We start from the raw sequence: 14,916 nt of genomic DNA on the forward strand, positions 1-14,916 counted from the left end.
TAATGTTGCAAAAAGTGAAAAAAAATGCTTGCGTTTTCACTAAAAAATAACTGAACGACTGTTTGATGAGATTACACACACAATTTTATTATTTCACCCAAAAGAAGCTCGCATTAATAGTTTTTTTTTGTTTTTTTATGGGTTTATTTTTATCTATAACTTACACATGTAGGTACATAGTTATAATACTTGACGAAACGTGTGGCTTCCGATGTCGTTGGTGGGTAAGTCTTTGTATTTAAGTTCAACACGCTTTTATTAAAAACTTGGTTCATATTCGGAAATGCATCTCAATATACTTTCACAGTCCGTCCCGAATTCAAAATTCAAGTAATTTATCTGGAATTATTTTTTCGACTATTTTATTAGTAAAAATACCTCTACGGCCGTTAGACATCATAACACGTTAATAAAGGGGGCTTGAATATTTTACTATTAGTACTTACCAAGCATCCGCCATTTTACGGTGATGGTTTACTAAGTTAGATTTTTTTAGGTACGTGTTTTCCAGTTTATTTACTTTTAAGGTAAATCTGGAGTCAATGAAATGAAGAATTCAGCTTAAAAGCAGCAGCACAATAATTAAAATATAAAACAAAATTTCATTTTTCATATAATAAAAATCATCTTTGCCGAAAAATAATGGTATTGCAAATAAATTAAAAAATATATATAAAATAAGTATTCTACGTCTAGGTCTTTTTGTATAAGCATAGTTAAATTTCCAAAACGAAAAGTATAATCATAAATTTATTTTTGATATAAATAAAAATATTTTATTTATCTACATACATCGTTAATCTTTACCGCAAAATGATTGTAATGTATTTAAAATAAAATCATATAAACTATATAACGTCTTCTTTCGGTAATAATTACAAATTACGCGTGATTTCAGCTATTGGCTGAATTTTCTCAAAAGGCAAATTCTCAGGATTTTAAGATATATGATGCACTTGGGCAGAAGTTTCAAACATTATTGTAGTACAAAACTAAAATATCAAACCATCATTTTAAGCAGAGTAAGTTTTAAGAGGATGAATGCAGAATGCAGCGTGCGTTTATTGCGCCATTTATGTTGTACACAAATCACCAAACTGAACTAAATTACATGTCTTTAGTACTTTCCTTTTCACAATGATGGACTTTTTGCGGCCCAAAATTAACTAAACATAAAACTAACTAATTAAATAAACTAAACTGGCAAGTTAAGTTTAATATTGAGTTTTATGTGCAGGATTTTACCAGATACTAAACAACCTATTTTTGTGATTCTTTTACTGTGTTCTTTATGTTAATACATATAAAATAAAAACTACCATTAATAAAATTCAAACCACATATCCATTGGGGTGATACAATATGAAAAATAATTAAATATATAAACATTCGTCACCCTGTCATAAATTTAAATGCTTCACTATTATTCTTGGGTATGTATGTGATCAGTACGTATTATTTTACGCAGTACGCGACGTGCAGTGTTAACCAAAAGGGCTACGCATATGCGCCAGGAGATAGTTATATTTGTCTCCGTTCTTTTTTTAATAGTGATAGAAGAGCTAATGTGTAGAAAACTCTCTCGTGGCGCGCATGCTAGACCTACAGGGCAGGCTTAGTAGGAAGATAATTCAAAATGGAAGAACTTTTGGGTAGGCAGTGCTTTTGTGTTGGTGATCTTATGACTGCGTTCCACAGTATAATAATTTCGCAAATATCGATTATCATTGATCGTCTTATGGGTTTTATTACTGTACCCACTTTCCATCTATCGTCTGCTTGCTTAGTATGAATAATGTGGCCACACTAGGATTGGTTAAAGCAGTATAATTTAGAAATATTATTATACCTTGACATTTTAAAATAAGGGTTATAATTCTATAAGCCTTTTTCATCTTCACGACATTGGAGAAGTACCTCCAGTTGGCAGAACCATAAACAAGATATAAATTTAAGTGAATAATTCTGTAACAACACATCAACAATATTAAAATAATACTGCTTCAAGCGATGGTAGGAAGCCCCGGACTCTGGGCACGGTTCTGTGTTGTTCGTTGTTGTACGTTCCCTCGAACTAGCAAGGCTTATAACTTAAAATAAGAAATGATAATAACTTATTTTTTAAACTAATCACAGGTAATAAACACTGCGCATTTAATTTTTTTACGTGACGAAAAACGCTGCAGTTTTATTGAGAATCAAATGTTTTTACATTTAAATTATACCCACTTTCAGTAAAATCTTTGAAAAACTCGTTTTAAATCAATTACTTTACCATTTTCATAAGTATAATTTACTTCATACTAAGCAATTTGGTTTCACACGGGGTCGCTCAACAATCGACGCAGGTGTTGAGCTAATACAAAGCATATTTGAAGCCTGGGAGGAGTCACGTGATGCACTTGGTGTGTTCTGTGACTTATCTAAGGCGTTTGATTGTGTTCAACACGAAACGTTAGTTAGGAAACTACACCACTATGGAATTCAGGGTGTAGCTCTAGACTTAATGAGTAACTATCTACGCGATAGAATTCAGAAAGTCGACGTGAATGGAAAACGGTCTAATGGATCAGTTGTGAATATAGGTGTCCCACAGGGGTCTATATTAGGACCATTTCTGTTCCTTATTTACATTAATGACCTTCCTTACCTTGCCAAGGACAAACACGGGATAGTTCTGTTTGCCGATGATACATCACTGACTTTTAAAATAAATCGACGTGAACTAGCTTTTGACGACGTAAACAACTCTCTCGCTAAAGTGGTCCAGTGGTTTGAAGCTAATAATTTGGTTCTTAACGGAATAAAAACCAAGTGTATAAAATTCACTTTACCTAATGTTAAACACGTGAAAACCACTGTACTACTTAATAATGAGGAACTGAAACTGGAGGATACGACAGTTTTCTAGGAATAACGTTAGATTCTAAACTTCAATGGGGCCCTCATGTAAATAATTTATCGAACAGGCTTAGTTCTGCTGCCTATGCGGTAAAGAAGATACGCCATATGACCGACGTAGAAACTGCGAGACTGGTATATTTTAGTTACTTTCACAGCATTATGTCATATGGAATTTTACTTTGGGGTAATGCTGCTGATATTAGCACTATTTTCGTGCTGCAGAAGAGGGCTGTTCGTTCTATCTACAAAATGGGTCCGAGAGAGTCATTGAGAGATAAATTTAAAGATTTTAAAATAATGACAGTGTATAGTCAGTACATATTTGAAAATTTAATGTACGTTCATAAAAACATTTCTAAATTTAAGAAAAAATGTGACTGCAATAATTTAAACATTAGAAGTAAGAATAAACTTACAGTGCAATATACTAGGTTACATAAAATTCATAATTCGTTTAAAGGAAATTGCATAAAATTCTACAATAAACTACCAATTGACATCTTGGAGATGTCTCTTAAAAAGTTCAAAGTTTGTATTAAACGTAAGCTTATAGAAAAGTCCTATTATAGTATAAAGGACTACGTAAACGATAAAAAAGCTTGGGTGTGAATTATTGCTCTAACCAGGTTGCTCTTCTAATAATTTAAAATGGCATTGTGAGATGGTGATAACAAAAAAAAAAACACCCGGCTAAGTTTGTTGTGGGCTTCTTCTTAGACCGGGACGCGTTTGGAACCCTCGTAGCTTTAGTTTTAAGTTTACGAATGTGGTTATCGCCATCATCTCACTACCGTGTAATTCTTATGTACGCATCAAAAGTGCCACCTGTGGGCCTACTTGAATAAAGATATTTTTGACTTTGACTTTGACTATTAAATTGTCAGATTTCCTATCCAAAAACTGTTTATACGTCAATTATACTTATATTTCTCAGATCTTCGTGTATGGCGATTTGAAAAGTCATTCCCTAAAGTTATTATGTTGACAGCCATACACAGGGGCAGAGTGGTGGCTCTTATGACTCTTGTGGCTCTTTTAAAGAGGCCAGTGCCAAGTGTTCTGGCCTCCTTAGATGGCTCCAGTGCGTGTTACCCCTACTTTGCCCTATCAGCTGGTCTGTTTAACATGTAAACTCGGTAAAGCATAACACTCTAGGTGTGTCACAGATTATATTAGTATGCTTACGTCCAAGTATTTCCCGGAAATACCGAAAACCAAACCCTATTTCCTCTTTGTGTAATATACCGCACAGTCCCGTAGCCTTAGTACAAGATTAGCACGCTCGCAATCAAGGAGTCGTTTTCCCGTATGGATATACTTGAACATCATACATTGAAGCTCAAATTTGCCTACAACTCTTTAGTACGGGCTTTTGACAGAACGCTTGTAAACCAACAGTTAGAAGTACAGGATTTGCGACTCGAGTTACTAGACACAGATAGTTTCTAACGTGAGAGTACTACAACGCGTCGCCAGAAGCCGGGAGTTACTGCTTATCATTAAAAAGCGTAAAGTTAAATATCTGGGCCACGTTCTGAGACATAAGCGATACCAACTGCTCCAGCTCATAATGATGGTCAAAGCAGAGGGCAAACGACGTATTGTAAGGAGGAAGAAGTCATAGTTGCGCAACATCCGTGAATTGACCAATATTGTAAGCTTGGAAACATTGTTTCGCTTGGCGCAAGACCGCGGGAAGTTCGCTGAGCTGACGGCCAACCTCCAGTAGTGGAGAGGCACAAAAAGAGAGAGAAAGAGTGACATCAGGTCCATTTTACTTTAACGATACAGAGTTGGACATGGGAAAACGACACTTCGATTGTACTAAGCTATTAGGCTAATGTGTACACCATTTACAATTAGGACGAGAGAATGGTTGACATAATTATCTCATGGTGTGAACGTTAACCCTAAAGCATGCGGGGCCAGATCAGTTTGGTGCCACCCCCTCTACCCTCAAGATTATCCAAACACGACGTCACACTCCATCGGTAAAAAGCACTCCTGGCTTATATTTGTTAGCAAAACCAGCCTACATAACGAAACTTGTATATTTATATTACTTTAATACACAAAAATGATTCGAAAAACTTGCACTATTTTGCGTCCTGTGAAAAATATACGCATTGCTGATACATGCAAACTATACTCGAATCGGCATTTAGCGACTGTTCACAGTGAGATGTGACACCGAGAATTTCATTATGTATCAGTGATAGTAAGTAGTAAGAGATGACTCGTCGCTTTTGGTTTAGTTAAAATACGGCCCTTTAATTTAGCCAGATTCGCGATATAGAAAATGTCTGGGCACAAAGTCTGCTATTACAATATTTGTATGCTAGTGGTCGATTTATTATGAAAATTAAGCTTAATTTGCTATACTCCGCGAAAAGCAGGAGAATCTGTATGGTGTAATTTATAATTTCTTTAATCCTTATACTCCACACCAAACAGCTCTTCGGCAATGTACCGTTTACGCACCTTTCGCTCCGAAACCGGAGCATCCTCGGAGATGTTGACTTTACAATGAATAATTGTTAAGACACGTCTAAGACTGCTTCGTCGAACTCATAGAAATATTGATAACAAAGACACTGTAAATGCCCTTTAGCAAGTATAGAACACTTTTCGCAGCATGACAGCTCTCAGCGGCCGTATCACTAAGAGTTCAAAGTGCAAATACTACACGCTTGGAGTCATACATTTCTGTTTTTCACAAAGGCCGACACTAGTTAGCGTAAAAGGCAATGTAGTTTGAAATTTACAATAAAGTCGCTAACTGTTTTAAATGTTTTTCTAATATCAATTTGAAAATTTGTGTGCTCAGAATCTCGTTCGTGGCGACAAATAGACGCGTACACAACTTCTGGTGTCTTGTAATTAAGATCAATATTGTCGGACCTCTGTATTGCTATCCTTACTCAACGATGATATTTTATGTTTGAATCCCGGAAAATTGTGCAATCACTGTGAACTGTCACTTAAAGCTAACAAAACATTCATTTATCAAGTCACCAAAGATTATCATGGTGGTATGTCCATTCCTGCCGTACTAAAGTTGTAATACCGCACCACCAATCCATGGTGACTTTTGTTGGTTTGACGGAAATAAAACTACCTTTTTTTAGCAAATGTACGCTGTTTAATGAGGTCTAAGTGTCTTTGATACATCGTAAGTTTACATACAATAGTGACAACCGGATAGCGCCGTCCGCGTAATGGACATACCAGCATAATTAATATAGCGCGGGCGAGACCATCGGACGTACTGACGACACACCGATGTCCAAACACACACACACATACATTTTATTTTGACATTCAACACGTAACGATGCGTTGGAGCACATTATCGGCAGGCGGGGCTAACGGCCGGTTCACACGATGCGTTGCGGAAATTTTGCGGTGCATCGTCGCCACGCGTCTTGCAAACCAGCCGCTAGGGCCTGTTAGAAAATATGCCGATAAGCTTAACTGATTGATAAATTTGACATTTTATTAGTTTTACTGATCAAAATTTATATACATCAGTTAAAAAGTTTAGTGGGCGATTGCAAAATAAACCTTTAAAAAAATTTTAAGTTAACAAAGTGGCAGTTCATTACAAAAGGTTATTAGGGCTACAAAGGGTAAATGCGTTAATAATTTGTACGAATGCTGCAATCATCTGTATGATCTGAAACTTATCATACAAATGGCAAATAATATATCATAGTTCTCGCGTATCATTTAAACACTAGACAAGTAGCGTTCGCATTTCAAAAATTCTGCTTCTGTATGTAACTGGGCGCCAAATTCGAAAAGTAGCCAACAGATTAGTGGAAAATTTATGCATATATGTTGCATTTCTATGTATGAATGTTTGTGTATACTTTTTATTCGTAAGTTCTCACGGGAAAGGGAATTAATATCACACCGCGCTTTAGCAAAGCGTGGCCGGGTAAAGATAGTTACATTCTGTTCACATTCACAACTCGATTAATTTTCGCTCAAACAGACCGGACTACTTATTTTGCACAACCTGTGATAATAGCAAATGAATTGTTATTGGCCAAAATAATTGTACTCTCTTTCAAATTGAGTATTTCAGCCAATAGTGGAATAGTGCCAACCAATCAGAAAGCATGGCAACGTCACATTGTCGCTGTCATTCTGCGACAATCGACGCCCAGTATCAAGAACTATTTATAAAAAGCGCTATACACGTTACGTTTTGAGTATCATCACCCTCAGATAATCAGTGGGCTGACCCACGTCAACCTTATTGCCCAAATACGAGACCGACATTTACTAAACAGCAACGTAACGAACATCCAAGGTTAAAAAATCGGTGAAGCGCGAGTATGTCCGACAGCGGTTGGGGGCAAGAACCTAAAAATTGCGGTGACTTATATATATTTATATATAACGTCGGTCGCCCGTCCGAATGGTGACATACAAACGCACCCATATACTTTACAATTTCTTAGTATGAGATTTAGACGTTCGCAATCACAAGTATCGAAACGATATAACGACAAAGTAAATTAGACCTAATAATGTTTAGTTTTAAGTCATAAATTCTGTACCACTGATTTTTATTTTACAAACCTTCCGAAAAGAGCGCTTGCTGTAGTTATACACAAACGTTGAGGTGTTTTTTTTAATCAAAAACGATACTACGATTGCAAACGAGCAAATGTCATACAAACTTGTTACTACTGATTTACACACGAGTCACTGACATTTGTATTAGCCATTTAATGACACAATGTAAATCTTTAAATTACTTGGCGGAATACTAAAGTCAGTTGTGACGCGTCAGCATCTATACTTTTCCATCCAGCGCTTGTTTGAAATAAAACTGCAAATTATAAACTCCACAGGTCGTAGGCATCCCGAGAATGCTTTTTCAAGTTATATCAATGTCAATGTCATAGTTATTAAGGGCGTTGACTTGAAACCATTTTACTAGAACCAGTGCAGACTTGCCAGTTACTGACATAATGTGTATCCGCCATAATGTACACACACAACCCACGTTCCCCAAATAGCTTATTTTCGCTTACAATTTTACATTAACAAGAAACGACACTATCCTTTATAAATGTGGCTTGCTCGCTTATACTTTAACGGATAATACACACGAGTCGGCGGCTTATCAGTTCGCATAGTTATGCCGGCGGCAGCCGCTCGGTACTAGATGTATATTATCCATTAACGTCGTGTGACTCTAGTGATACGTCAATGATATACTAAACTGAAGACCAATAGTGTAACGAATAGGTATGTGCTAATTGCAGATAAGCATTTCTTGCGCGCAATAACAGCTAGACAAATATTCATTTAGATTTTAGAAAATGCTTAAAATCACGTCCATCACAATATCGAATCGTAGTTGTATATTCTCGGTAAGATTGATTCATTTGTTAGCGAGCCAATGGAAGTCGCACTATTTTTGCAATATATAATATGATTCGACACTTTTAGAACGATACATTTATGAATAACTCTATAATCTTTAGTTTTTTATATCATTGGACTACAGTCAATTTTTCTTTATATATATGTTACAATTAGAAGTGATGCTCCAAATGACACACTATTTATAACGTATCGAGACATCACTAGTTTTTGAAACTTAAGATAATTATATATAAATATGTAACTTAATCCCTCTCTAAAATGTACTACTCATTACTCAAAGTATTAAAATTATAATATGTTTCATAAGGATTACAAACAATCATAAAAGAATTTTTTTTTGTATATTTTAACATAACATAATAAAACCACAGAGTAAAAAGAAGCAAAATGGGTCGATAAAAACATAGACAAATAATACTAATCCAGAAATGCTTGTGTAAACTTGTGAAAAGAAGTGAAATTTCTTTGCAGTCATCCGTTCATCATAGTACAATAAACAGAAATCAGAATCGGTTACTTTAGGTCAGATAAGAGGCACAAATACACAACTGACTTCAATATTAAATGAAAACGTTTGTTCTCGAGAGTTCCTTCTGTCTTTATTCTTTAATCTGTGACTATTCTCTATTTTAGGCGCATTTAAACATTTCATCTATGCTCCGTTAATGGCGTTTTGTCGTTCCGGCAAATAAAACAAATAATGAAACGAGAATGCATCGTCTAATATCGCCCTTAAGTTCATGCATAAACTGATTACAATCACACCGTAAAAGAAAAAAAGGCAGATACAATTTAAACATTCTATTGATATATAGGGCTAAGTCACAAGACAATCTATGTTGTACAATCACTGACGGTCAATATGTACGTGCCTTTGCACAAGGCGATAGTTATAAAAACGCACGACTTTCCGAAAACTAGATTTGGCAACTGTGGCAACTGTATCGCGATTGCAACTATTTTTTTTTAATTAAAGATATTCTTGCTGGTTTTAGTATGTAGCATGCTTGGTAGAACGCACTATTGGTGTTAAACTCGAGGCCAGCATGCTTTGAACATGCATATAAAACTTATACTTACATTACTTGTATAGTATGTTATTGTTTAACGTAAGCAGGAAAGATATGCAGCTCAAAACTTTGCAGCTCAAAAAAAAGCGATTATCATCAGAGACGTGGATAAAGAATATTTTAGTTGCATTTTAAAAACTTCGTCGTGTGCAAAGGCGTTAAAAGGGTCGTGTAACGTTTAGGGTATATCACACAATGGCGAGCCATAGCGCCACTCTACACAGCGCGTCCAGTCTCGCGAGCGTATCGGGTGTCGGATGTGTGTGTATGTAGGGGTGGTGGCGGTGTGGGCGGGGGGTGCGGCTGCGGGGCGCGGGCGGGCGGCGCGGGGCACGGGGACGACGCCGCGACTGATGGTGGTGCGCCGACACTGTGTGAAAAGAACAAACATTGATTTTCTTTATATTTTCCGCTCTAATTTTTGAAAATGGAAACATTTCATTTATATTTGGGGAATGTACAATAGAATCACCGTCAAATACAATGATTGAAAAGAGCAATTGCTATGTTTCTTGCCGGATTCTTCTCGGTAGAGTATTTGAGTAGAAGTCACTACACTAGTACTACTGACAAACTTAAAATGTTTTAAAAGTGCCTAGAGTAAGCCAACTTGATATAACGAATTTTTAATTTATTAATTTTACTGACAACAAATTTACGACCCTTTTTTATATGGGCCAGCAGAACAAGTGAGTCATATACAAATTAAAATCTTTGTTTTCCTTCCACAGCACTATGTTTGTATACACACCAACTGTATTAATTCATATCTGAAAAACATTATTAATTCTACTAATATTATAAATTCGATAGTGTTTGTTGGTTTGTTGCCTTTGTGCTAGATATCGAATCGAGGCCTACACAAGTCCACTAAAATTAGATCATGGAAAAGTGAGCTCTATATGTCGTGCAGCATATTATATTAAGTTGTTTATAAACTGTAAAAAATAGTCAATGACGTGTGGACCCTACCACTCCCTTGCCATTCGATGGCAATATATTGACCGTGCGCTGATGTAGTCAGAGCTATAGTCGATTCCGAATTTTAGACTTGTTGACGACACGTTTTGCATCGTTGACTATGAAGCTATTGTTGGAGTTGAACCGAGATTGAAACAGTGTAAACTCGACAAGTGAGCGAGTTATCCTTGTATAATGCGAGATATAGACAAGTACTCTTCTATAAATATAGATATATATTAAATATATTATATAAACAACTGGAAACAAGCGGCCCAGAATCGTGAAGTTCGGAACGCCCTTCAGATGACCAAAGTCCAGCAGTGGACGTCAGTCAGTTGAAGCGATGATGATGAATAATATAATTTTTCATTATCATTAGGTTTCTGTTTTTTGTCACACCCACACTCGTTTATCTCGTCCAAAGGTTGGCTGGTAGAAAATGGTATAGCATTCAGTCCGCCTTTTTTATAAAGTATATTGGTTGAGAAATAAAAGGGGAAAAAATAAATGAATGAAGGATACTCACGTGCAGCCTACATGAAGTAATCGGGCGTCCGCCGCGTAACATGGGGCTCGCCGCGCCGCGGTGCGGGGTCGAACTGCAGGCTGTAACACGATAACAAGACATTACACAAAGATGTACCAACATGCGTCGTCATTTAGAGTGTCAAAAAAAGTCATACATCTTTTACATCCACTTGGTGACTCAAGGTCACAAGGTTTATGATTTATTTGATACAAACAAATCATTGTCATCACTTTGCGCTAATAATCATACTTTTACCAGACAGATCTTACCTAGCCGGCCTGTAAGCTTGGTAGAGGATTTGCAAGCTCACAAGTATCAAGACACTGTAACGCATATTCTGTAATCCTGTTCTTAATTTCGCCTTATCAAAAAAGTTTGGTTTCTCCAAATCAGCTTATATGCATATAACTTTAAAATTACTGTAAAATGTTTTCGTGAGAGATTGTAAATTTTGAAATTAGTGGTATTCTATCCTTCCATTTACACTTATTTTCAATAACTTTGAAAATTGACAAATCCAATCCACCTTATTAATAGAGTGTATATAGTTTTTATGGTAAAATTGAATTCTTCTCTGCATATCATTTGCGACTTATTCTTGCCGGCCAGTTTAGAACGTGTTATAACAGTAAATACGGCCGAGATCGAAATACAAAATAATACTTACAATGAATACTTAAGCGCATCATCCAATTCCATTATGGCAGCTTGGTTACCGCATCTGCAACAATACATATACATAAGGTACTGTAAAAAATTTGTTCATGTTATAAAATATCATCAACTTTTACCTGTTACTTGCAGCATTATTTATTTGGGTTACATGTAAGCTTTATTTACTACTACAAGCTTAAACTAATTTGCAGCAATCAGCAGATAAAGGTGACATCTAGCGTCAGTACGTTTGTCTAATAGATTGCAAGTTTCTGGATTCAATTTTTAAATTGGGTCAAAACGTGTTAAGATATTGCCAACACATTCTTGACATTAAACCTAATACCATGTTGGGGTTTTCTGCTAAAAAAATACCCGTAATCGCCGTACAAGGTCCCGAGTTAGAAAATTGGTGGTGTTTAATCCAAGTAACTCAGACAGAGTGTGAAACCGTCGGCCCTGATTATTATCACATACAAAACGGGTAATAGTAGTTAAAAACCGAAATGGAACACGTCTAAGACTGCAAGCCTGTGACTATGTGATATGCCTGAATGCCTGCCTGCCTGCCTGGTATGTAGATCGGCGATGAGAAAATGTTAAGAAGATTACTGAGTGTGTACCAGTTACCTGTAAAAACAATTATGGATCTTACCTGTAATAATATTGATATGCCTTACCTTTAGGAATACTTATAAATATTACCTGTGCCTATATTTACAATTCTTACCTGTAGCAATAGTTGGGCGCAGAGAAGATGGTGACGACGTTGCGGTCGTGGCACCAGTTGTAGCCTTCCATCACAAGTTGATGCGCGCGCGACACTAGCGTCAGCCCGTTGCTGTGGTTGAACGTCTCCGATATATCCTGGCCGAACGTGTAGCCGGCACCACGGGGCGATATACCCCATCCACCTCTGTTCATAAAATACAATTAACCGGTTAATTTACTTAATAAGACTCTGGCATAGACAATAATAGTATCAATTAAGTTTGTACTCGTATGTCTATGGTAAATAACAAGTGACATTGCTTGTTATCTTGTCTTGTCAATGTGAAGTAACCCCTAGTCTTAAGAAAATGTCAGCAATGTACAAGACCAATAATAAAATCCTGAAGCACCCACCTTTTTCAACTAGAACTTAGAAGCATGAAACTATTTATAGCGGAACCCTGTTGCGATGTTGCCTCTATCGAGTAACATTGAACTTGATGGCAGGACAAGTATAAGGCAGCGATGATAGGGTAGGCTAGCACAGGCTTGGGACAAAAATTATATTCCCCGATTATATCCGCTGACAAGGGATATAATTTACGTGTCCAACTGCTAAAGCACGGGAACATGGGATAGGAGAAGTTTACTACCGTTTATTATTACACATTTATATATTATTATTTATTTGGATATTATATCCACTTGTGCGCCAATTCTCTGAGAGTTGATAAAGTTGTGGGGAAAGATAATAGTCTCCTGCAAATTCTAGCCGTGCCGGTGAAGTTGGGGCCTAAATATATAAATGTTACCATCTACATTGGCAAATGTTCGAAAATCAAACTTATATCGTACTATTTAGTGCAATTTATTTGGACGGCCTATTGGCGCAGTGGGTAGCGACCCTGCTTTCTGAGTCGTGTCGAGGCTGTGGGTTCGATTCCCACAACTGGAAAATGTTTGTGTGATGAACATGAATGATTTTCATTTTATATTGTAAGTATTCATGTATATTATTCATCAGTCATCTAAGTACCCATAATACAAGCTAATGCTTACTTTGGGGCTAGATTGCGATGTGTGTAATGTCGCAGTATATTTATTTGTTTATATATTATTAAAAAAAAAAAAATTTTGCTCAAAGGCCTTAAGGATACTTTGAAAGTCCATCTCTGTGGGCATTCTACTGATAATTATGTAAGTTTCAAATAATTATCACGAGGTTGCCATTCACGCGTGCCAATGACACATTAGAAGGAGACTTGTAACATTAGAAGTTAGCGCTTGACAGCGGTATCTGCTACTGATAACAGACGAAGCATGATGTCTATGCTGAAAACACGCTAGTTTGGGTTAGGGGCATTTTGTAACCCGTCCCTAGTACTACTAGGGGTATGTGTAACGGTTCGGTTCGGTATCGGTTTTAAAACTCTATACTGAAACCATCACTTGGCGACCAAACAAAATTGGCACACCAAAGTTATGTTTCTAAAATCAACACATATTCATGATTTATACACCGTTTAAAGTAAATAACGCTTACTTAACGATACTTTTACACGAGGTTAAGCAACGAAAACATGGAAACAAATGAGCCCCAATAATAGTTGTTCCGAAAGCCAGCCACTATTTAGTTTCTAAAACCCATAAGCGCTCATACTGGAACGCTACAGAAAACGCTTAGCTGTTTTTAAGAGTTCGATCATAAAATGCGAAGCCTTCGACCAATTAAAAAAATTAACTATACTTAAACACGCCAATATCAGATAAGTACCTCTTTTAAATTTTCATTAAATGTTACGCATCATTGACCATAAAAACGCTTGGTAATTTTATAAGTTCGGTCATAATAAGCGCGACCAAAGCCTTCTTTCCAATAAAATTACTACACCAAACTTAAAAGTCGTTCGTCTTGAAATTTCTCTTTCGAGGTTTATTTACGCATGATTTAACCATCGACACTTTTTTTTTTTTATTGCACTACAAGTTAGCCCTTGACTGCAAACTCACCTGGTGGTAAGTGATGATGTAGTCTTAGAAGGCAGTGGGCTAGCCATTTAGGGAGTATGGTAGTCATATCCCTAATCGGTTTCTACGCAACATCGCACGGGAACACTAAATCGCTTAGTGGCATGTCTTAGTCGGTAGGGTGATAACTAGATTAGACCAGATCAGAGAAAATTTAAAAATTATGCCGATGGAAACAAAGCCGTGTTTTTTTAACCGCCGGTGATTTATATAGATATTAATTATACACGAGGTTACCCTTAATGCGCGCCCTTGTCGTAACATTACAAGTGATTCACTATCGCGGTTAAGATAAAGCTATCAATAGAGTAAATACTTACTTTGTTTACATGTTCCTATCATCTTAGCCCGTTTTATTTGCGGATATCGATTTTTGTACCGATAAACCTAGGTGACCCAGAAATAGTAATCGGAACAAGTTAATGCTAGGTTCAAAGTTCTAACGTTAAAAGAGTTAACAAGATGTATACAGCGTTCGGAAAAATGGAATACTCAATGTACAAGGGGACTTTGGTGAGGGCCCTTTAGAACAGTGTCAGTAAGGATTTTTGTTATTTTTTAACGGACGACTAAATGTCATTTTTTTATAACTATAAGTACTCATTACTGGTATTTAAGGTGAAGAATGGGTTTTTTATATGAACGTTTAAA

The 14,916-nt window shown here is 36.5% G+C and overlaps 1 protein-coding gene across 2 annotated transcripts in view; it reads right to left on the reverse strand.

The window, feature by feature from the left end:
• Positions 1-6,023: 6,023 nt before the first annotated feature.
• The window catches only part of LOC120631304 (serine/threonine-protein phosphatase 2A catalytic subunit beta isoform), a 36,955-nt gene continuing 28,062 nt past the window's right edge, over positions 6,024-14,916 (reverse strand). The window contains exons 4-8 of one of the 2 annotated variants that reach the window (XR_005659052.1): positions 12,257-12,442; positions 11,540-11,593; positions 10,870-10,949; positions 6,859-9,750; positions 6,024-6,586 (exon numbers count right to left, since the gene is read on the reverse strand). Coding sequence is in view for 1 of the 2 variants with exons in the window: in XM_039900791.1 (XP_039756725.1) it covers positions 10,877-10,949; positions 11,540-11,593; positions 12,257-12,442 (313 nt within the window). In the remaining variant the exon portion in view is untranslated. Of the gene's footprint in view, positions 9,751-10,869; positions 10,950-11,539; positions 11,594-12,256; positions 12,443-14,916 lie in introns of both variants that reach the window. The other variant, XM_039900791.1, reaches the window with a different exon arrangement.

Source organism: Pararge aegeria, chromosome 17 (genome assembly GCF_905163445.1).
Source record: "Pararge aegeria chromosome 17, ilParAegt1.1, whole genome shotgun sequence".
NCBI classification, from domain to species: domain Eukaryota; kingdom Metazoa; phylum Arthropoda; class Insecta; order Lepidoptera; family Nymphalidae; genus Pararge; species Pararge aegeria.